The 21,423-nt window shown below is 46.0% G+C and overlaps 1 protein-coding gene across 3 annotated transcripts in view; it reads left to right on the plus strand.

Moving 5' to 3' along the window:
* The window catches only part of LOC146772442 (uncharacterized), a 179,809-nt gene that overhangs the window by 145,304 nt on the left and 13,082 nt on the right, over positions 1 to 21,423 (plus strand). For all 3 annotated transcript variants that reach the window (XM_085638717.1, XM_085638718.1, XM_085638716.1), the window contains 8 exons: positions 1,667 to 1,807; positions 3,624 to 3,705; positions 14,821 to 14,890; positions 14,975 to 15,078; positions 17,147 to 17,245; positions 18,354 to 18,425; positions 19,051 to 19,122; positions 20,273 to 20,345. In XM_085638717.1, the coding sequence (XP_085494843.1) occupies positions 1,667 to 1,807; positions 3,624 to 3,705; positions 14,821 to 14,890; positions 14,975 to 15,078; positions 17,147 to 17,245; positions 18,354 to 18,425; positions 19,051 to 19,122; positions 20,273 to 20,345 (713 nt within the window). The remainder of the gene's footprint in view (positions 1 to 1,666; positions 1,808 to 3,623; positions 3,706 to 14,820; positions 14,891 to 14,974; positions 15,079 to 17,146; positions 17,246 to 18,353; positions 18,426 to 19,050; positions 19,123 to 20,272; positions 20,346 to 21,423) is intronic.

A 21,423-nucleotide genomic window follows, 5' to 3' on the forward strand; every position in this document is an offset into this window, starting at 1 on the left:
TTTTGTACACCTTACATGAATTAAAACATCAGTCAACTCGCCCTGATTACATCCAGAGAAATGCATACCTGTGCGACAGGTGCGCAACCAACCGAGCTATCCTAACTGGGCTCGAGTCTACCTACATACATGGTCTTTGGTGACGATGCGTGGCCAGTCGTCTGGCTGGAATGCGCAGAGGTCTTGTGGTCTTGGAAACAGATGGTACAGCCCTGTGTCTGTTACATGGTACATTCCGAGGTCACCCCTTGCACGAGGGATGTTGAGTCTTGGAAGAATCCTGGCACTAATTCTCTGTCACGTGCTGTCTGGAATTGTTTAGTTCCCTCGTGCTCAGTCTTGCCCAGGTCTCCGCCCATCCTTGACGTCACACGATCCGCAGGGTCTTTGGAACCATTCACCTTCTTTGCACACTGAGAGGGCGATTTGTTGTCTGTAAGAGGATTGTCTCCCTAATCTGGACAAGGCCATGAATATATATCCCGAGAGGCCTCTCTTAAATCCAGGATGGGCCACGGGTCACCTTCGCTGAGACTGAGACAGACTCCACCGCAAGATGGCGCCCAATCTACCACCCATGCCATTTTCCTGAATGAGACACCACTGACTCTATCCCAGCCCTACCTGCCTTGGGAGTTCTCGCAATTTCCATGTAGGGCCAGCCCGCCTCACCCTAGCTTCTGGCAGAGGGTCAGATATGTCTTAATATATACTTTCTAGGTCACCACATTATATGGGAAAGCAGCGTATGTGCTTGGAAAGTGGGCACAGTGAATGGCTCTTTTGTCAGCAACACATTACATAAAACTACAAACATACCAGCATATGTTGTGTACGGAAGAGATTCACAAGGTTAACCTTTTCCAACTTCTTACAGTTCAGAAAACAGAACTGGGTATTTCAATGTGGTGGAAAAGAAAGTTGATATTTTTACTTAAACAGCACAGTGCTTTTGCGGAAATGAACTGCTGTTTCAGGTTTCTTGGGAACTATTGCGTTTGGATGTAACTTGAATCAGAAAAACTAGCAAAAACGAATAAGGTCTATATACATTTTCAATAACTTGGGACTTTGCAGATTTGTGCCGCTTTGTGATTGGGTTGTGGCTGGGCATTTTACTCCCTGGAAAGTGTGCGGTAGGTTCTGCAAGACTTAGTCCATGCTATAGTTTCAAAATAACCATTGGCTATGTAAATGAGTTTGATTTGCGTTCAGTGTATACGCTTTTATCTCATGTGGAGGTCCTGGTTCGTCTTGCTTCAGCCTTCTGTTCCTAGGTAGAGACGGGTAGCGGCTCTACCTATTCCAACTTATTATGTGTTTGGAAACAGTTAGTGGGTATCCCATCTCTCCCACCCCTGCTATACTTGCCATGCCAATGTTTAGTCTTTGAGATAGGTAGATGGTTGCTTGTCTTTCTCTTTCCTGTGGTAAGAATTTCCAACACGTTTCGGTGTTTGAGGTCGCTGAACAGTGGTCTTCATCTTTCCTTAAACAGTGATGATTTGTCCTATATCAAGTACCATGAAAATTAGGCAGGTGATGGTCTGTTGTCCCTCACTTTGGTGCTCTCTTTGTGTCGCACAGTGTAGGGTGTATGTGGATTGTAGAGTGTTTATTGCAAGTCTCAACAGTCATGTGATGTTCTGATCTGTTGTGCTTTCAGGATATCAAATGACCCCTTAGTGACCTCAGGGAAAGTAAAGAAGAGCAAGAAAAAGATATCCGAACAGAAGAAATCCCGAAGCCTGGAAGAACCGAGTGTCCCCGAAACCCCAAAGACTGTAAAGAACTCACCCCTTACGAGGTAAGAGACCGGTCTCCTCCACATTTCTTTCTTCCTCCCATACCCATAAACACAGTTAATCTACAATTAGCATTGGGCAGTCTAATGAATAGTTTTCGATAGATAATTGGCTCTGCCTTAATGGTGACGAAACAGAAATTCTAGTCCTAGGCCCTGAGAATCAAGCACCTTTCCCTCTACCTGGAACCCCCTCCATTTCCTGAATACACGAAATATGGAAATTATCTAAGAACCATTTATTCTCCTCCCAGATCAATGCAATACCAAAAATTCACGCCATCTATGGCTGATGAAAAGGGTTTTGCGGTTGCCTCGTTCGTTCCAGACAATCGCCATCACCCTCGCCATGGTCATATCACACCTGGATTATTGCAGCAGGTTGTACACCGACCTCCCCTCCCATCCCCCATAAAACTCCAGAGAGGTCAAAAATGTGCAGACCTCCTTGAGTGGAAGGACCACATCACGCCTGCCCTCAGATCCCTCAACTGTCTTCTAGCAAAGGCAAAACCTTGTACCCCTCCAAAAGGCTCCATATGGCTGCACACAACTTCTTTACCGAACCCTTTGTTCCTTGGCAACTGACCACAAGCCTCACGTCTGCTTATTTTTGTAGCCGGCATGGGCGTAACCTGTCGCTCATACACAAAAAGGTGATAGATCTTTCTGTTCTCTTCTTGGCAAAGCACAGTCTTTCTCATTTGAGGTTTCAGCATCTTTTTAATGGTTAGAGACCCTCAAGTCCCTCCCTTCTGATGTGTAGACAGAGCTTAATTTGAGCCTGTGGTTTCCGGTTGTCAGCACAGGCACTTATTTGTCAACATCAGCACTTTTGACAGTGCTCCACATGGTGGCGATGTTTGTCTAGTTTAGAGATTAGCTAAACACCCACATTAAAAATGACCAATACCTGCCACCCAAGCCATTCATATAACTTTGAGAGCCTGGAGTTGTCCGAATTGTCACACTTGTTGGAGTGTGATGATTAGTTGTGGTGTTACTGTCCGTGGTAGGGGAAATGGGTGGTGCAGGTTACAGTGGCCTCCCGACAAGGGCCCTGGCACTAAATATTTTACAAATCAAGCACGGAGTGTAGACTTTTTTCCGGGCCATCTCCTATGCACCTCTTCCCTTTAATGAGATCCTGTAGTATCTTCTCACCATTGTGCACCATCACGTGGAATGTCTTGTTGCTTACTCTCTGTGACGTGGCATTCTCGAGTTGTTAAGTGCCTTGCCGAACAGATCTCACCACTTTCGTGGGCTCATTTGTACTTCTTTGCTTCGGTTACCTGTTGCATCTCCTCACTTTTTGGGGGATAATATGATAATATCATGTGGGTTTGTGACCATTATCACACACACCTTTACACACCCCTAACTTCTATCAACTTCATCTACCACAGTAAACCTGCTGAAATGCCTTGACATGCTTCCTGAGGTCACAAGTCTACCCAGTAATCAACAATGTGTAACAATATCCAATCACCACTGAATTAATCGCTAACTCTGGGTTGATCACGGACTAGCATGCTATCTGCCATAAAGTGCTTTGACGCCTTTTTAGGTGTAGTAAGCCCTATATAAACCCAATTACAACACATACATTTCTCAGAAGCAATCACATGCTGTCTCTCTGTTATAAGAAAGCCACAGAGGGTCTCCCCAGAGGTCACAGCGCGCATCTCCTAGGTCGAATGTATAATGGTATTGCTCTCTCTGCAGGTGGTCACGTGACGTTCTCCCGTTTGCCAAGCCCAGGTCATGGAGCCTTCTCTTATATGACTCTCATGGCATGCTTTTTATTTCCTTGCAGATCAAAAACTTACGACTTGACTACTGCCAAAAATCTGGATAATGAATCTGGTCTTGAAAGGAGGAGGTCGTCGTCATCAAACGTAAGAATCCATTTTATGTTCAGCGGTACCTTTACATCGGACGTCTAGTGGTCCAGTTGACTAGAGGCTTTGTTTAGTGGCGAATGCAAGAGCGGATATTAGGCCTGGACCTACAGCAGGAGCAGAGCCTAGGGCAGGAATCCAGAAGTCCATCATGATATAGGGTTCACATCCAGAGTCAAAAACGGGGTCACTGCAAGAGCCAAACCATTCTATAAGATCACTGCCAGACCAGCTTAAAAGGACCGTAGTAAGACCGACATCTAAGCGATCAAACCTAGAATCGAAGAATGGATAACGAGGTCCTTCTAGGAGCCAAGAACAGCCTTGAGACAATCGGAGGTAGTGTCAATGCAAGGATTGAGAGGTGCCTCCAAGCGTCGAGAACAGCGTCTAGAGGATACAACCTGGCGCCAATTCAAGGACAGAGGGGTCGCTCCAAGAGTCGATAACATCATCTAGGGGATCAAAGCCACAGTCCATATAGTGGGAAGTAGTGACACCAAGAATTAACACCAGAATAGGGGAGATCCGACTGAGGGTAAACTTTTTTGTCTTTATTTGTCACTCCAAAAGTGAATTCCAATATTGAAGGGAGCAAACTAAATCAACACCAAGGTATAGGGCCGCCGCAGAGTCAAGACTCCGATCTAGAGCGCTCAAACCTAGAAACCATGAAAGGTTGTAGGGGCCACGGCATTAGTCAGGACTGTGACCTAGGGCATTGAACCTAGAGTCAGTGCAAGGGACGGGACAACGTCGCAGATCGTATCCAGACTAGGCTGTGAGTACACAGGGAGACAAAGCGCTTGCGTTAAAGAAAGTGCCGGCTCTACACTCTTAACAAGCCGAGGAAATATGAGGATATATTGAGATGGGCAATGATGGTACATTTCCGTACATGTTGACTTTCCGAAGTGCAGGGGCGTAGCTTCAGGGGGTTGGAGGTGTGGGGTCGGGCCGGCTTTAGCGCTGGTAGCGCCCGGTGCGACAATCCTTTTTGGCGCCCCCACACCCCATGACTGCCTTCCCAGATTATCACCACCACCGGTCAAAAGTGCCTCTCATCTCTTCTATCATAAGTTATTGCTAAACACAGTGCCCCCCCCCCCGAGGTCAGAGCCCCCACTACTGGTCAGCACTCCGTGTGACCGCACCAGTTGCACTGCCCTAAAGCCGACCCTGTGTGGCGTGTTACACCCCCTACATAAATGTATTCAGTAGTAAAAAGATGGTGCTTTCAGTCGGGTATGGCGAGGTGTCTGTCGGATTTCACCCTGGATTTTTACACACACACATATATGTATTAAAACTTGGTTAGTTTCAAAAGTATTGTGTTTTAAGTGCCCCTAAAAATCCGCCCTGTTCTCTCTTTCCACTGCCTCTCAAGCCCCTCGTGTGCCCTGCTTCCCATGATGTATTTTAACAGCTTAGCCTCCCTCCCCCCAAATCTTACTGACCAAGCTACGCCTGTGCCCAAGTACCAGAGGTGGTTACAACCAAGGGCGGCAGCCTTCCGCCTGGGGCTACTAAACACTGTTCAAGCAGCAATAGTTCAGAGAATTAATTTCGTGCGCAGAAATCTTTCTCCAAGGACAAAATATATAATCGCCCCATCTATTCGAGACCATGAAAAAGGTACCCACACTAATTATACAACAAAGACATTCATGATAGGGAAATATTACGAAGGCACAACAAGTGTCTTTGTAATAATTCCCAAGCTTGAATGCTTTTTATGATGTTATTGTGTTATAATATGTTGTGCTTTGAAAAAACTTTCTGCTTAAGAAATTTCTCCCCTGAACCATAACTACCAGAGGTAGCAAATGTGACATTCTGCTCACTTTGCCCACCGACGGCCTTGCTAGTTTGACCCCTTCTCCTATTTGCTGCTGAGAAGTTAAGGGCTAGGCTGAGAGTCCGTAAACCAGTCCCTTTCGGCCCTCTTTACTCGGCTGTCATAGTTGCCAGGTCCATGATGGGTGGGCTGCTCCAGGCCAGGGGTATTTTCTTTGAATTATGGGACTTGTGGTTTAAAAATGGAATAAACCAAACTACAGGTTCCAGAAGTCGCAGGTTAAATCCTGGACTGGAGCAGCTCGCTATGCATGGGCCTGGGGCACTAGGCAGCTATGGCTTGTGATCACTCCTGCGACAAGGTGGCGGGGGGGGGGGGGGGGGTGCCAGAGGGCAAGTCGAGAAAAGTGTGAGAGGGCACATTCTTCTCCCTCAGTGACGTAAAAGTAAATGGACAGAGGAGGTAATTAGTGGTGGACGGTGAGTGGTGACATGTTGATGGAGCAATGATAACCTGGAGGGGGGGGGGGCGGATGAAATAGTGGCCAGAGCACGGAATTCATGATTAAAAGGAGTGGCGGGGGGGGGGGGGGAATACTTCATCCGAAGGTGCAACGTGCGTGTTCAAAAAGGCAGCTGTTCGTTCTCGCAATTCCCGAGCTCGGTTTCCCTTGGCGGAAGCCATGCCCATTGTTTCCTGTGCATCCACACGACGAGGGGTGGGAGTGTTGGCCCGGGGCCACCCTGTTGGGAAGCAGGAAGTGTTTTGGGGGAAGGGAGTTATGAAAGCACCCGCAGGTGGCGTTTTCCTGTATTTCTGGAATGGGGGCGCTTGTGACGCAAATGAAATCGCGCGGTTCGCCGGCGGCACCTCTGAGGCTCTTGTGCTCTGAGGCATTCCTCAGCCCTTGCGCAGCAAGCGTTGTGCAACCCTCCGGTCTCACGACACACGTGAGGTGGCACAAGCAGGCCGCACCTGCGTCTGCACAGGTGTGCTCAACCCAGGGAGGGCTCGGGCACCTGCCTCTCGGCGCTCCCCTGACACCCTGTTTGATCTTGGACAACTCTCCCCGCCTGAGGCAGCAAGCGTGTGGTAATGCAGCCCTGATCTCAGACAGGAGGCATATCTCTGCGACTAAGAAAGATCAGAGGTGCTTGGTTGTAACCTCCTGAATTAGGAGCTCCCAGAATGTGTGTGTGGGGGGGCTCACACTCCACTCCGTGACATCATTACCCGATTCCCGAGTTTACAAGTAACCACCGGTACTTTACAAACTTTGGGGCAGATTTATGACGACTGGCGCATCCCTGCATATCAGCAGGGATGCGCCAGTTATTATGCGCCACAGCTGCGCCACCATGGATGCGCCGCATTTATAATGCGGCGCACCATGGGGCAAAAACGGCACAGATGCGTGACGCATCTGTGCCGAAAAGTGGCGCATTGCTGGAGTTGCGTCGCAAGCGCGACGCAGCTCCAGCAATGATCTGGGGGGCCCTATCTCTACAATGCTGCGTCAATCCTTACGCCTGCTTCAAGCAGGCGCAGGGTTTTGACGCAGCATGGGCCTAAAAGTGACTGCGTGAAATCTTGTAGATTTCACTCAGTCACTTTTAGGAGGTGTTCCTGCGCCGGAACGCCCCCACCTGCCCTGGAACGCCTACATGTGGCGCAGGGCTTTACAACGTGACGCATCTGGGAGATGCGTCACGTTTGTAAATACCCCGCACCATGGCGCAGGATTTGCGCCGCTGCTGCGTCACAAAAGTGACGCAACGGCGGCGTAAATGAGGCGCAAGTAAAACATAAATCTGCCCCTTTGTGCGCAGTGATTTACTGCTGTGAACTGCGTTGATCTGTTCACTGTAAATTACCGTGTTCAATTGAGCGCCCACGTCTCCTCTGCGGTGCTGCCATTTTGAATCCCTACAATGCCAACGCACCCTTTCATCTTTCTGATGCGGATAAAAAGAACAAAAGTGAGTTTGGAAAGAAGGCAGGGACGGCTGCGCTGCATACAGCTCCGGTGAATTATTGGTTAAAGGGGCCCTAGAGTGTAGAAAGGAACAGCAACAATAAGCTTCTGGAATGTTCGATTGTTTCGTGATGTCATCTGTGGGTTAGAGACCTATTGTGACGACATTCACTGTAAGGCCCCTTTAAAGGAAGGTGTTAGCGCTTTCTTGATTCTAGCAACTTCATAACTATAAGAAGACGGGGTGGTGCCTTGTACTTCAAATAAATTGTGAAATCTTTAACCGAGCATTTGTTTACCTGGTGAATGACACAACTATGTCAGTAAGATTAGAACTTATCTAGTTACTTGGGTAATTAGTTACTGTTTCTACAGGTCAACGGTAACCAAGAGTGCTCGTCGTCTAACACGAACCACGGTTTTAGGATCTCTCTGAAATGAAAGTGGTTGTAAAAGGATTTAATTTTGAGGGGGGGGGCAGCGGGTCCTGGAGACTTGGTAAGTGTTCCAGAACCCACATCCTGTTTTTAAAGAATGATGGACATTTTAGAAAGCAAGCTACCAGGTACTAGGGGCGGGACTTCCTGTATGATGTAAAAGTGCAGTATTTATATATTTGTAATGAGTTTTATATAGAACTGCGTGTTACACCCTGGTAACTTTATAGTGTTAGAAGAACTGACAAGATGAGTTACAGGCAGAGACCAGAAACATGGGCACTGGAGTCCATTCGGATCTTGCGTGTCTGATGTTCGTAAATGGCCGCCCTCACTCCGTGCGGAGTTTGATAGACAGCAAGTTGGAAAAGTTCGGAGTCTAGGAATTTCTGGAATCAGAAATATTTGGGCTTGAATCTTGTTGGATCAGGTGGGCAGAGCATGATCAAAGGTTTCTTGAAGGGGGGGGGGGGGCAGTTTCCGCAAGGATTCCGTTGCCTAGGCTGGAGTCGGCCTTATGAATGATGCAGAGAACTTTGGAATTTGTTCGTGGCTCAACTAGGAGCCAGTGGTGACCCATAGGATAGTTTAGCACAGTCTGACTGTCCGGTTCTTAGGTCTTTGCAAGACAGTAATGAGTTTCTCGTGTAGGGCGGTGGCAATGATGTTCCGGTTGTCAAGTTGTGCCGGGACATTGCTCGTCGGCTCCACCAATATTTTGGTTTTGATTTGTAGAAGTGGAGCGTGAGATCATGGACTACCTTGACTTGGACCCGAGTTCAGAGTCGAGAAGTACCCTCTGGCGGCTCTTAGATCCAGGGGCCATTCGGAAGCTAGAGAGCGAGACCCAGTTCTTCCAGTTACAATGAAGTCGATTTTATTTACCCTTATGCAAAAGGCGTTCTACTTCATCAAGTAGATAAACGGTCTAAGCACGAGATGATGATGATAATGGTGGTGGTGGTGGTATCTTGTGAGTGGTTGTCTAGCCGGAATGTTATGCCAGCATCCCGTTGTAAGATGACCTGGCGATGGTTGAGTATCAGAACCATGGGCCGTACGGCACCATTCCAGGGATGATCCTTGGGGTGCAACAATGCACCCGGTGGGTGGACGACCGGACTGAGCCGTTCGAGACCAAAGTTCTAATCCCGGTCAGAGCGGATGCAGTCATTCCTGGTCTGTGTTTCAGCCTGTTCGCCGGTATTGTGTGGTTAACAGCGTCGCAAGCCACAGAAGATCTAGGAGTTTAAGTGCAGTTTTCTCGCCTTTAGTTTCATGGATAAGAGGCGCTCATCCCATATTTTGGCCAGGGCTGCTTCAGCGTCCCTTAAGAGTCCAAACCCGGGCTGATGGCCACGTGGCTGTTGAATTAGCTCTGTGTGCTCTTGGAATGGTTTGTCTTGTCACTTCCCTTTCAATGTACTTGCTGAGGAGTGGAAGGTTGGCGATGGGAAGCAGTTTGACAGGATAGAGAGACTGTGGTGTTTTGCTTGTGTTTTCGTTGTTGTTTTGAGGATTGCTTGCTTCACAGGTCAGGCACAAGTTCTGAGACGAGTGAGGCGTTTATGATGCTAGATGCACAGGACGGAATGAACGATTTGACGGTCAAGAATCCATGGATGAGCAAGGATCCATCAACGTGCTCTATGCTGTTGTGTGGTTGGCTCTAAGTTTCTTGTATTGAGCTTTATCATTCTTGCACTTGTGGTTTATTAGGCCTGGCCAGTGGAAACAATCCGAGTGCGAGGAAGTAAGAGTTGTGTGCAATATTCTTCCCATCAAAAACATATTTTCAGAAAGATTTGACTGTAATTTTTCTTGGACAGACCTGTCAAGAGTATGTCCTAGCAACAGACATGTAATATCTGTCTGAAAGTGAAAACAGATTAGGTATATATGTACGCTGGGTGGTGCTGCATTGATGAGAAAAATGTAAAGATGACATGTTCCTGGAAGTTCTTACCTGGCATACATGTTGGAGTATCATTCCACACACTCTGAAAAGGGTCTGACTTACAGGCTACTTCACAGCAATTTATGAGAATGCTTTTGGAACTTTTAATATGACCGTCAAGAATGAACACCGCATTGCCCTGCATGGAATGCCTCAACAAATTTCCTTTGGAGAAGGTGCCTCCCCCATTGTCCGCTAACAAAGTATGGCTTAGTTTGGGAGGTGCTCCGTGTAGACGGTAGCGCACAGTTTATGAACTGTGTTGGAGTCCATTCGTAAGTAGTTCCATACGCATTTCCTACAGCCACCATCTTGCATGTTTAGAAGGCGAATGTTTTGGAAGAGGCTGGGGCCGATCTTCAACGGGTGTCACCCAAGTAGACGGCGGGTCACTCTTTGAGTGAGATGTTTATTGCTCTTCGGAGCTCCTCCCAGATTATAATAGGGCATTCTAGGAACCTGCTCCCAAATGACCTATATATTCATGTGTGGTGATCGTCTTCTTCGATGCCGAGTGCCATTCATCGAACCATCTCTCTTTCGGTGAGAAATTTCTTGCCCTCAAGAGCTCCTCCCAGATTACAATCGGTTATTCCTGGAACCTGTACCCAAATGACCCATATGTCCGTGTGTGGCGATCATCTCCTGCAAAGCGGGGTGCCTATCAGCGAGCCAACGCCCTGTTGACTCAGCAGGTAATTGTGATGAACGCCTCGCTATCAGACCAGCGTAATGTTATTAGGAATTATTCCTGGCTGACCTTTATGCTAAGTCCTGGTAGCTTGGGTGGATCCTTTCAAGAGCTGCACGTAGACCATTGAATACCTTATCTTTTGAGAGTCTTGGAATGTTGTGCGGCCATTTTGCATGAGATGTGACGGAAAGCAAATGTTTGGGCAGGAAGCCCTAGGATACAATTTCCATCAAGCTAACACTTTTGGCGAGAAGACAAGACCCGTCCTAATCTGTCAGGGATATGGCTCTGATTGATGTTCACGAGAACAGGTGTTCCAGGGAGATTAAATTGGGCTGGACTTGAAGTAGGGCCTATTAGCTATATTTCAGATGTTACGTTAGTGGAGTCCTCTGCAAGTAACTAATAAAGGAGCCATTGGCGAGGTTCACACGGTGCATACGGCGGGGACCTGCGATGAACGGTGTGCCATCTTGAAAGGTGTGTGTTTTCTCCTTGCAGCTTTACGGAAGTTCTATGGGAAATGTCATGAATTTGCAATGTTGTATGCTTTTCCACATTTACGTGGCTTTTTTTCAAATTTATGTCAAAAACAATAGACCTGCTGAGAATGAATCTGCATACATTTTCCACCTCGGCTGGGTTTGATTAGAGTGAACGTGATCCTGCAATGAGCAAATTTTGCGGGGGCAAAGGTGAACTTAAATGAGGCGGCTTTGCAAAACTTTGCCCGTGTAAAAACATTTTCACACTCGACGTGTTGAGTTCACAATTGACACTATTGTTGCCAAACTCCATTCTTTCCCCCCTGTGATTGGAAGTGCTTTTCCCACTGGTGGCACCGGCGAGAAGCCGCAGCTGTGAGGTGACGGCAAAGGGGGAAGCTGTGTTAATCTTTTAAGCTGTCCATCCTCTCTCTCTGGAGAGCCGACATGGTTCCCAATCATGGGTGGCGCTGAGGGCTAATTAAAATCACTCATGACTAGGCGGCCACTAACGAGCTGACGTGCTGCACCGCCACCTGCCAGCATGCCTGTCCCTGGGCGCTTCGGTAATAGCCGGTTGAGGCATTGCCAGCTGAGATCAGTGGGGCTGAAAAAGCACATGATCTTTGGAGGTTTACAGACCAGGCAGACATCCAAAATGGAAGCTTTTTTTTTTTTTAGTCTTATGTAACGTGAACTTAACCCAAAGATATTGGAAGGCTTTACCATAGCACCAGTTACATTACACAAGGACTCATTCACTCATAGGGAGGTTAAGTGATTTTCCCAGAATCACAGGATGATGACACCAAGAATCTAACCCGGATCCACAGTTCTAAAGTTGGCAGCTTTGGTTGTTATGCCACATCCATATAGTCGCTCTCCACTGGCACCTGCTACCTGCTTCTGACTGTTGCGCTCTTTCTCCCTTAGATCAGGCTTCCAACCCCTCCCCACCCCCTTATCTCCGTCGTCCCTCACCCTCCCATAGAAGTATTTTTTGAAATAACGCCACTGCCATATCCTTTTACTGTATCTGGGAAAGGTGGACTGCGAATGAAGTCTTTTTACAAATTGTCCAACTGAGAAGTTCCAGTTCCCGTGGGCGTGGAATAACGTCACCCTACAAATCAAATCCATCCAACTTATCGGGTTATGAGAAAGGTGCCCCAATGCCCATCGCCCCCGTCGAGTCTCTCAGAGTTGCATCCCAACAAACAGCAGACCCAAGAACGTATGGTGCCACTAGCCCAAGGAATTTGTGAATGCTGTGCTATACAAAAAACCTAACCAGACCAAGCTGAGTGATCCTGGGCAGATCACTTCCTCTCCGGCTGCCTAAGTAGCATCCGTGAACTGGAAGGGATTGAGGTTGGACCTTTTTTGCAATTTACAATAAAATAGTTGGAAAAATGAAAGCGCCAAGACACGTTTCGCACAGCATACAATGTAAGTCCACCTAGCTCAACAGGGGACATATTGTGCTACTAAACTTCTTCCAAGTCTCCCTAAACGCAAAGGGACCTCCATGATCAACTAACACTCGCCTTTCTGAACCGGAAGTATATTCCCTTCAAGTTGGTACCGATGTGCAAATCTACTCCAGATGATCTGTTGAATGCACGATAGACTAAACCACTGTTTGTAGCTCACTAGCACTATGCTTTTTATTATATAATACATTTAAAACAAATTAACCCCATGCTAAGAAGGCACATTTTTGAAGTGCCCTGAGACATGGGGCTTCGATTGTGGACTAGGTGTTCAACTGCATTTTGTGTTCCGCTAAATTAATCGTATTTTTGTACATTACAACAGTATTACTCCCCAAAGACAGCACGCACGTCTTTTCCATCTATGCTAGGGTGACCAGATTTTGAGAAGAGAAAACCTGGACAGGCCAGACATAAAAGTAGGACTAAAGCCTTCAAGTGTGTGGGACTTTTTCTTTTTACAATGTACACATTGTATTAAGTTTTATATAGCGCTAGCTTGACCCGTAGGTATCAAAGCGCTTTACATACACACTGTAAAAAACAGAAGGAAATTGCATTACATAGTAGGAAGGCAGTAAGGAAGCAAAACAGATTAAAAAAAAATACAACATGAAAAATATATATATTACCCACTGGTGGTCGCCAGCAGGCAGCCACAGCCAGGACCCAGTCTCCACAGGAAAGCGCCCCCTGCCCCCCCCCCAACAACCGTGGCGCTGAACGACGAATCCTCGCGAAACCCCCAGTACATAACCTAAGCTGTGGGAAGACTTCTAGCCTCCACCTTGAGTCCCCTGCCCTCCTCTCCACTGTCTCCCCTCTGCTGCAGCATGCATGCAGCTGACGTCAACCTGGGCTGCTTGGAACAGATAAATGATTTAACAAATGCATACCTTTTTAGTCCTCCTTTGCAGAATTAATTGATTTATATCCCAAAAAAAGTGACATGTATTTAAAATTAAGGAAAAAGTTGGGACACTGGGACAGTCCTCAGAAAACCGGGACTGTGCGGGGGAATGCGGGACATCTGGTCACCGTAATCTATGCACCCAGGACCTTGAACGACCTCCCCGTATCCAATCGGACCAACCCGGGCTACTCTTCTTTAGAAAAGAGTTAGACTCGCGTCTTTAAAGAACACTACATCCCAATGCATCAACCATCCTCCGCCCAGCTCCATCTGCACTTACTCGTGGACTTCATACTTTGTCTTTGACTACCGGTGGCTCGGTTCGTGCTATAGAAATAAACGATACAACTTGCGTCCTGTTTTATCGCGCTCCATGGGTACAGGATAGGGTCATTTAGCTGAAGCATCACTTGCACACCAACACGTGTTGTGTTTTTTGGACAACACCATTTTTCATGAGCACAAAAGAATTTAAAGTAATGTGATCAGTGTTTTTCTTTGATCGGGAACTTAAAGGACAGAATCGCAATATAATAAAATGTTGTGATGTAGCCTCTCATTTAGAATCCAAGTTAATTGGTACTTGCTATAGAGACATTCAAGTGTTTCATTTACTGTGATGGTAAAGGCTGCATATAAATGTTCGGTTTTATGTTTTTTGTGTACAAACACATAGGTGTGTGGATAAATTGACAGCAAACTACTTTATAATGTAAAAAAATATATATATTGCTAAGAAGCTCTAAGCATTTTCTAAAGATTAAATGTCTATTGTATGGAAAACCTGCAAAGTCAATGCAGATGTTTTGCTGTCTGATTGCAGCAGCTGTAAGGTGGCAGATTCTTAATATTATAATGTTTGCAGACTTTTTATTTGGGTAGCGGGAAGAGGTGACGCAAGCCTTCTATTACCCCCAGACGCTGCTCTGCATCTTTCAGCCTAAAGTCAAGGACCGTGGTAGAGTGGATGCAGAACAGCACATGCACAGATGTCTTGTGGGAGCTGATGCAGGGATGTGCCATGTATCTTGGAGAAATTAGCATCATTTTGGTGACTTGTATATTCCTTCTTTGGGGTACCTGCCTGCCTAGGAACTACCCATCTCTCGCCTCTTTCCCAATGGCGCTTGCTCGTCTGCCTGTCAAAGGGTCAGACACATTGGGTGAGACGGGGGTAAGACTGGCAACCTTACTAGACAGGGTTTACGTGGGCCAATTCTGTATTCAGCAACATTTATAAATGAGCATTGGCCTAAAACCGATAGATTTATATTGTGAACAGCACCTTAACCCTTTTTTCCTCGCTTTTTTTTTCTTCTCTTTGCCCTTTTCATTTCCGCCCCTCCCTTTCTTTTTCTAGTTACCCAAGCACAACATCACCTTCCACCGTGTCTTCAAAGAGGTGCCGGAAGATGAAGATCTCGTTGACTGTAAGTTTCGGCCCACTCTGAACCTTCACCAGGCTGTGCTAGTCGCCAAAGCATTAATGTAATGCCCCCTTTCTTTCCCTCCAGCCTTCTCCTGTGCATGGCAGAAAGAGGTCTTGTACCAGGGACGGCTCTACATCTCCCCAAACTACGTCAGTTTCTACTGCACCATGCTGCGGAAAGAGATCAAGGTGAGGCATGGTTGCAGGCCCTGTACAGAACGGAATTATCTGCACGTCCAAGTCACTGTTTATATGTCTTGTGTTAGCATGCGCAGGTCAGATCTCGAAGCTCACACATCGCGTATCTCCCATATAACTGCATGCATAGGTACTCTTTGGAATACACATGCATTGCGTACCTCTCTTTTATCTGCATGCACACAATTTCATTACAATATGTATGCATCGCTTATCTCTTTTAAATCTGCATGCAGGGGTGTTGACTCACATTGCAATATGCTTGCTGATATCGCCTTTTGCTGCATGCACAGGCGAGGAGCTCATTCACATAGACTTACATTACTAATCTCTTTTAGCACTGCATGCATGGGTGCTGATTCACATAGACATATGTTGCTAATCTCCTTTAGCACTGCATGCACGGGTGCTGATTCACATAGACTTACATTGCTAATCACTTTTAGCACTGCATGCACGGGTGCTGATTCACATAGACTTACATTGCTAATCAATTTTAGCACTGCATGCACGGGCGCTGATTCACATAGACTTACATTGCTAATCTCTTTTAGCACTGCATGCACGGGCGCTGATTCACATAGACTTACATTGCTAATCTCTTTTAGCACTGCATGCACGGGCGCTGATTCACATAGACTTACATTGCTAATCTCTTAGCACTGCATGCATGGGTGCTGATTTACATAGACTTACATTGCTAATCTCTTTTAGCACTGCATGCATGGGTGCTGATTTACATAGACTTGCATTGCTAATCTCTTTTAGCACTGCATGCACGGGCACTGATTCACATAGACTTACATTGCTAATCACTTTTAGCAGTGCATGCACGGGTGCTGATTCACATAGACTTACATTGCTAATCTCTTTTAGCACTGCATGCACGGGTGCTGATTCACATAGATTTATATTGCTAATCTCTTTTAGCACTGCATGCATGGGTGGTGATTTGCATAGACTTACATTGCTAATCTCTTTTAGCACTGCATGCATGGGTGCTGATTTGCATAGACTTGCATTGCTAATCTCTTTTAGCTCTGCATGCACGTGTGCTGATTCGCATAGATTTACATTGCTAATCTCTTTTAGCACTGCATGCACGTGCGCTGATTCGCATAGATTTACATTGCTAATCTCTTTCAGCACTGCATGCATGGGTGCTGATTTGCATAGACTTACATTGCTAATCACTTTTAGCACTGCATGCACGGGTGCTGATTCACATAGATTTACATTGCTAATCTCTTTTAGCACTGCATGCACGGGTGCTGATTCACATAGACTAACATTGCTAATCTCTTTTAGCACTGCATGCACGGGTGCTGATTCACATAGACTTACATTGCCAATCTCTTTTAGCACTGCATGCACGGGCGCTGATTCACATAGACTTACATTGCTAATCTCTTTTAGCACTGCATGCACGGGCGCTGATTCACATAGATTTACATTGCTAATCTCTTTTAGCACTGCATGCACAGGCGAGGCGCTGATTCACATAGTTATGCATTGCTCATCTCTTCTCTGCAGCCACAGGTGCTCATTCTGATACACATGCATTGCTTGTCTATTTTCTCTGCATGCATGAGTCCTGATTCCGATAAACTTGCATTGCATATCTTTCCTTTGCATGCACTGGTGCTGTTTCTCATAGGATACATTGCTTATCTCCTTTTGCTTCATGCGCAGGTGCAGATTCACTTAACCGTGCATTGCTTATCTCTTTCCTTTGCATGCACTGGTGCTGATTCTCATAGAATACATTGCTTGGCTCTCCCTTTGATGCATGCGCAGCTGCAGATTCTCATAACCATGCATTGCTTATCTTTTCCTGCTCCATATGCACAGGTTTTGATTGCTCAAGAGATACATTGTCTATCTCGCCTTTCTTTACATGCGCGTGCAGGGTCTACATCATTTATGTCGCCTGTCCCTACACGCACACCCTAGGATTCCCCTAGCCTTATACTGTCCATCTTGCTGTTTTCTCTGCATGCACCAGCACCGATTCCCATAGACATTCATTGGTTTGTGGTCCTTTTGTCCACATGCGCAGGTGCTGATTACCATCATCGATATCGCTGTCCTGAAAAAGGCAAACACTGCGTTGTTGGTGCCCAATGCCCTCTGCATCAAGACTGTGGAAGGCGAGAAGGTAAGAACACCCATCTCACATGACCTATACTGGTGTATAAAGGAAACGCAAGGGTCGCCTACCCTTGATATCCTAATGATTGTGAGAATGCGCATCTGTGAGCCGCCTTCCGACGTCGAGCTGGAAAAATAAGATGCAAATGGTTCTAAGAGAGAATTCCATGACTGAGATTCTGTTGTCTTTCTTTGGAATGCAAACCCACAGCATTTGGCATACTGGCTAAAGTCCTATTGCCTTTCGTTTGCCACAAGGCAGTTCCGTCTCTGTAGAGTTTGCAAATCATCCGGCTGACTCATTAGCTATCAGTTCAAGTAGGTCCAAGGAGCTTCGATTGCAATGCACAAATGCGCCACGATCCACCTTCAGATCCTATTTTCTAAGATTCGGTTCAGTTCTTTGAATGTATCAGTCATTCCATCCTTCTTTGCCTCATGAGGGCATTGACTGCACACCCATCCATCAACGCGCCTTCTGTGGTGGGGTCTGTATTCTCACTGAGATGAAGACACTCCATCATTTCTTGATGTCCATCTCTCTAGCGCAATGACATCTCACCCATCCATCAAGTTAGCCAAAGCATTGCACAATCTGTCCCCAATTGCAGTGAAGAGGCTTTCCCACTCCATCATGGCGTCTCCCTACCACACCTGCTGCACACCTATCCATCAAGGCACCTTCTCGTTGATGCAGGGTGGGTCCCTATTGTACTGAAAAACCTCTACCATTCTAATGCCTGTTGCTTTATCAGGCTGTTTGCATATTCATACTTAACCAGGCCATCTCATTGGTGCAGTGAAGTGACCTCACTATTCCAACATGGCTGCCCCCATAACACACCCTGTAGCAAACCAGTCCATCAAAGCACCAAATCTATGGTGTAGAGTGTGCTGCTAATGACTTTCCACAACTCCCTCATGGCCACCTCCATAGTATACTAACTAAACTGATGAGGCATTGAATGTATTGGCTCCTCTGCATCCTTTTTTGGGGGCATCCGTAAAATGTTAGATGCATCGCTTCCTTGGAAGTAAATAGCCTCCTGTGTGTTTGTTCTGTCACTTAGCTATGCATCTGTCTCTGACATGTTTCCTCTCCTTTTTGTTGGCAGTATTTGTTTGGCTCGCTTCGGAATCGCGAAATCACGTATCAGGTCCTCTGGGCGCTGTGCCCCCACTTGCAGGTAATTCACATGTTACTGACACGTATTGGTACGTTAGTAGCTTTGCATTCAATGAATGCCTACGTTCCTGGGTAGGAATTTGTTCTAATCCCTGATTAGCACACCCCAGTAAGGCAGCTCCGTGGACTGGGTACCAGCTGCGTAGACCTGTGTTCCTGCAGAACGCGGGTTCCAAACTTGTAAGGGCACATTCCGCCTTTTCCCCCTTGTATGTTTATAAAATAACTATTGCGTTTGTGTGTTATTTATGTGTTAGTAAAAACTCATATTTTAACTTCAAGCCTATATGATTCATTCTGCACTCTACGTTTACTCCCCACCATGCCTTCTCTTTAACATTTCCAAAACCACTCTAGTGTGGCTATTCTTTGTTTTCTTCCAGGGCTACCATCGCTTGGTACCTTTCTCTATTAGTTGTTAAATAAATTGTGTTTTATCAAACTACTGCATCATTAAACAAAATGAAAGGATGCGGATTGTCCAGAGTCACACAGTGTCAGTGAGGAGCTGGGATTAGAACCTAGAGCTTCCCATTAAAAAATCAGTGGTTCTAGCTTTTGACCACAGCCCCTTTCTCCTTTTTTGTCTGTATGGTCGATTTGACGTATTACTCTCTTCAATGCAGGATGGGAGCCCGAACAATAGCCCTTTGAGCTCCCCGGCAGACACCAGCTCGGAACAATGCAAGAAGACCCTGGTAAGGAGAAAGCGCCTTGAATCCAGCTCTTTGCGCAATATCAGTCTGGTAATTCTGTCCCTGTCTTCGAACTAAAACCTTTCAATGCAGTTAACACTAGACAGGAAGAGTTTTGGGCATGTTGCACTTTGACCTGGAAATGCTCCTTCAGAGACGTATGTAGTTAGTGCTAAACTTAGCAGCTCATTTGAAGAGTAGTCACTGGGGGACATGGTATAATTTCTTAGGTTTAATTGCGGGTGCGGCTGGTACAGGTAAGAGCGGTGGGGCGGGCGGGGTGGGGAGGAAGTCGACAGACGACCGGATAGGGAACATAAAATAAATAAAGTCACTTACCTTGCGCTCGCTGCATCACCGACTTGGTGATGCGGCGAGCACAGGGTAAGTGGTTTTATTTATTTGTTTTATTTTCCCTATCCCGTAGTCTGTTGACTCCTACCCCCTAACCCCCCCATCCACCTACCCGCCCACCGCTCTTACCTGTTCCGGCCGAGCCTGTTTAATTGCATTAATGACAAGTGATGAACACAGCTGTCTTTTATGCTGCATAGCTAAGGTGACCATCTCACTTCTTATCATATAAATTATGCTTCCTGTTCTGAGCTTGTCACTTACAAACCATTGCAATCAGGTGTACTAGTTAGGTTAGTTCAGTGGAATCATACCAGGACTTCAACATCCACACTGCATTATGTGGCATTATCTCTCATAAATGTTATATATAAGTATCGTTTGCTATTGGTGCATGTATCAAAATCCGCGTTTATATCTCTATATGGGTATAAGCCGGACTTCCATGTCACTGTATTTGCTGTTATTTCTCAATTCTTAAATTTAGCAGTAAAATAATTGATACACAGAATGCATTATGTGGCAAGCCCTGAACGGAAGGCTGTGTCCGTGATGACATGGATGAGGTGGACATTGTGACCATGCCTACCGTTGTGGTATCTCCACCTACAAGTCGGATGGCCTCCTGGAGGCGTGAGTCGGAGTGAAAGGCCTGTGGTGCTGCGCTGTACTCGCGACAGACCCTGTTGCTCTGTTCCTTGAGTTGCTTTTCATCGGACTGTGGAGACTTTCGAGTCCTAACATGTTCTGTTGAAGTTCTGTCATGGAAGCTACATTTCCTGCTGTCTTAATGTTTCAGAATTCCAGCCAATCAGACCTGGAACACGAACTTCCGGATGAGGATCAGAGCTTCTCTTTTCCGGACACTCCAGGTGAGATGCTGACCGCAGGGGTCAACCTGAGCATGCACGTCAGCCCTAGTGTGCAGACAACACTGTGCCCCACCCACCTATTACCCACCCACCCACCCACTCACATGGTGTGCTGACCTATGGATGGATGTATAGATGTGATTTGTACATTGCAAAAAAATTGTGTCTGAAGTTTGGAATTTTTTTTTTTTTACTCTTAATTTTGAACGAAACACTTAGATTTGTTTTTGAATCGGTTTTCTCCTGTGTCAAAAGCATACTTTCGTGGCATCAGGGAATGTTCATTTCTCGCGCACAGAGGTGCTCGGCTGTAATTTGTACCTCCACGCCAGGTCAGATTTGTAACAGCGAGGGAAGGGTAAACTTGTTCAGACTTGTGGTCATTTCAACGAAGAGAAGATTAAACACTTGAAAAGCTATTGACAAACCTTCGAAGGCCATATGAAATATATATCTACACGTCCAAGGAGCAAAGGGAACTAAATGGCAGAAAAAAACATTGACTTATAAATTCCCAAAACTCCACATAGAGAGATGCGCAGAAATGGACGTAAAAAATAAGACGATGTAGAGGGAAAGAAACAACGTTGGTGGCAACGTGCATAAGTGTGTGTGAAAGAGAGGAGCTAAAGATTAGAGAAGTGACTAACTTTACAAGCATTGGAAGAACTAATTGGTCAGGCCTTTGCAAGTTGGTGTCATGGTTAATGTTTATTTTTTTATTGCAAAGGTGGGCTACAAAGTAAAATGAGCATGGCGGCTATATGCCTGTTTTTTTTAAAATTTGTTTTGGGATTTTTTTTTTTTACAAAAAATGAATCTGTCTATAATTTTAATAGGGCAACCGGATGCTTCCTCGTAGTGGGTGTACTTAGAACAGGTATTGATACAGATTTAAATTTTAATGTGCATCACTAGACAATACAATCCTTGGAACAAATAAATTGTAGTATTGGTGTTTCGAAACCGTAACATGAAGGCATAGTTTAAATGCAACGGTAACTCCAGACACTGCTGTGCACTTCTTTTTAGATGGATGTGCACAAGTGCTCAGGTATATACTGTCAGTCACAATGTA

Source organism: Triturus cristatus, chromosome 12 (genome assembly GCF_964204655.1).
Source record: "Triturus cristatus chromosome 12, aTriCri1.1, whole genome shotgun sequence".
NCBI lineage: Eukaryota > Metazoa > Chordata > Amphibia > Caudata > Salamandridae > Triturus > Triturus cristatus.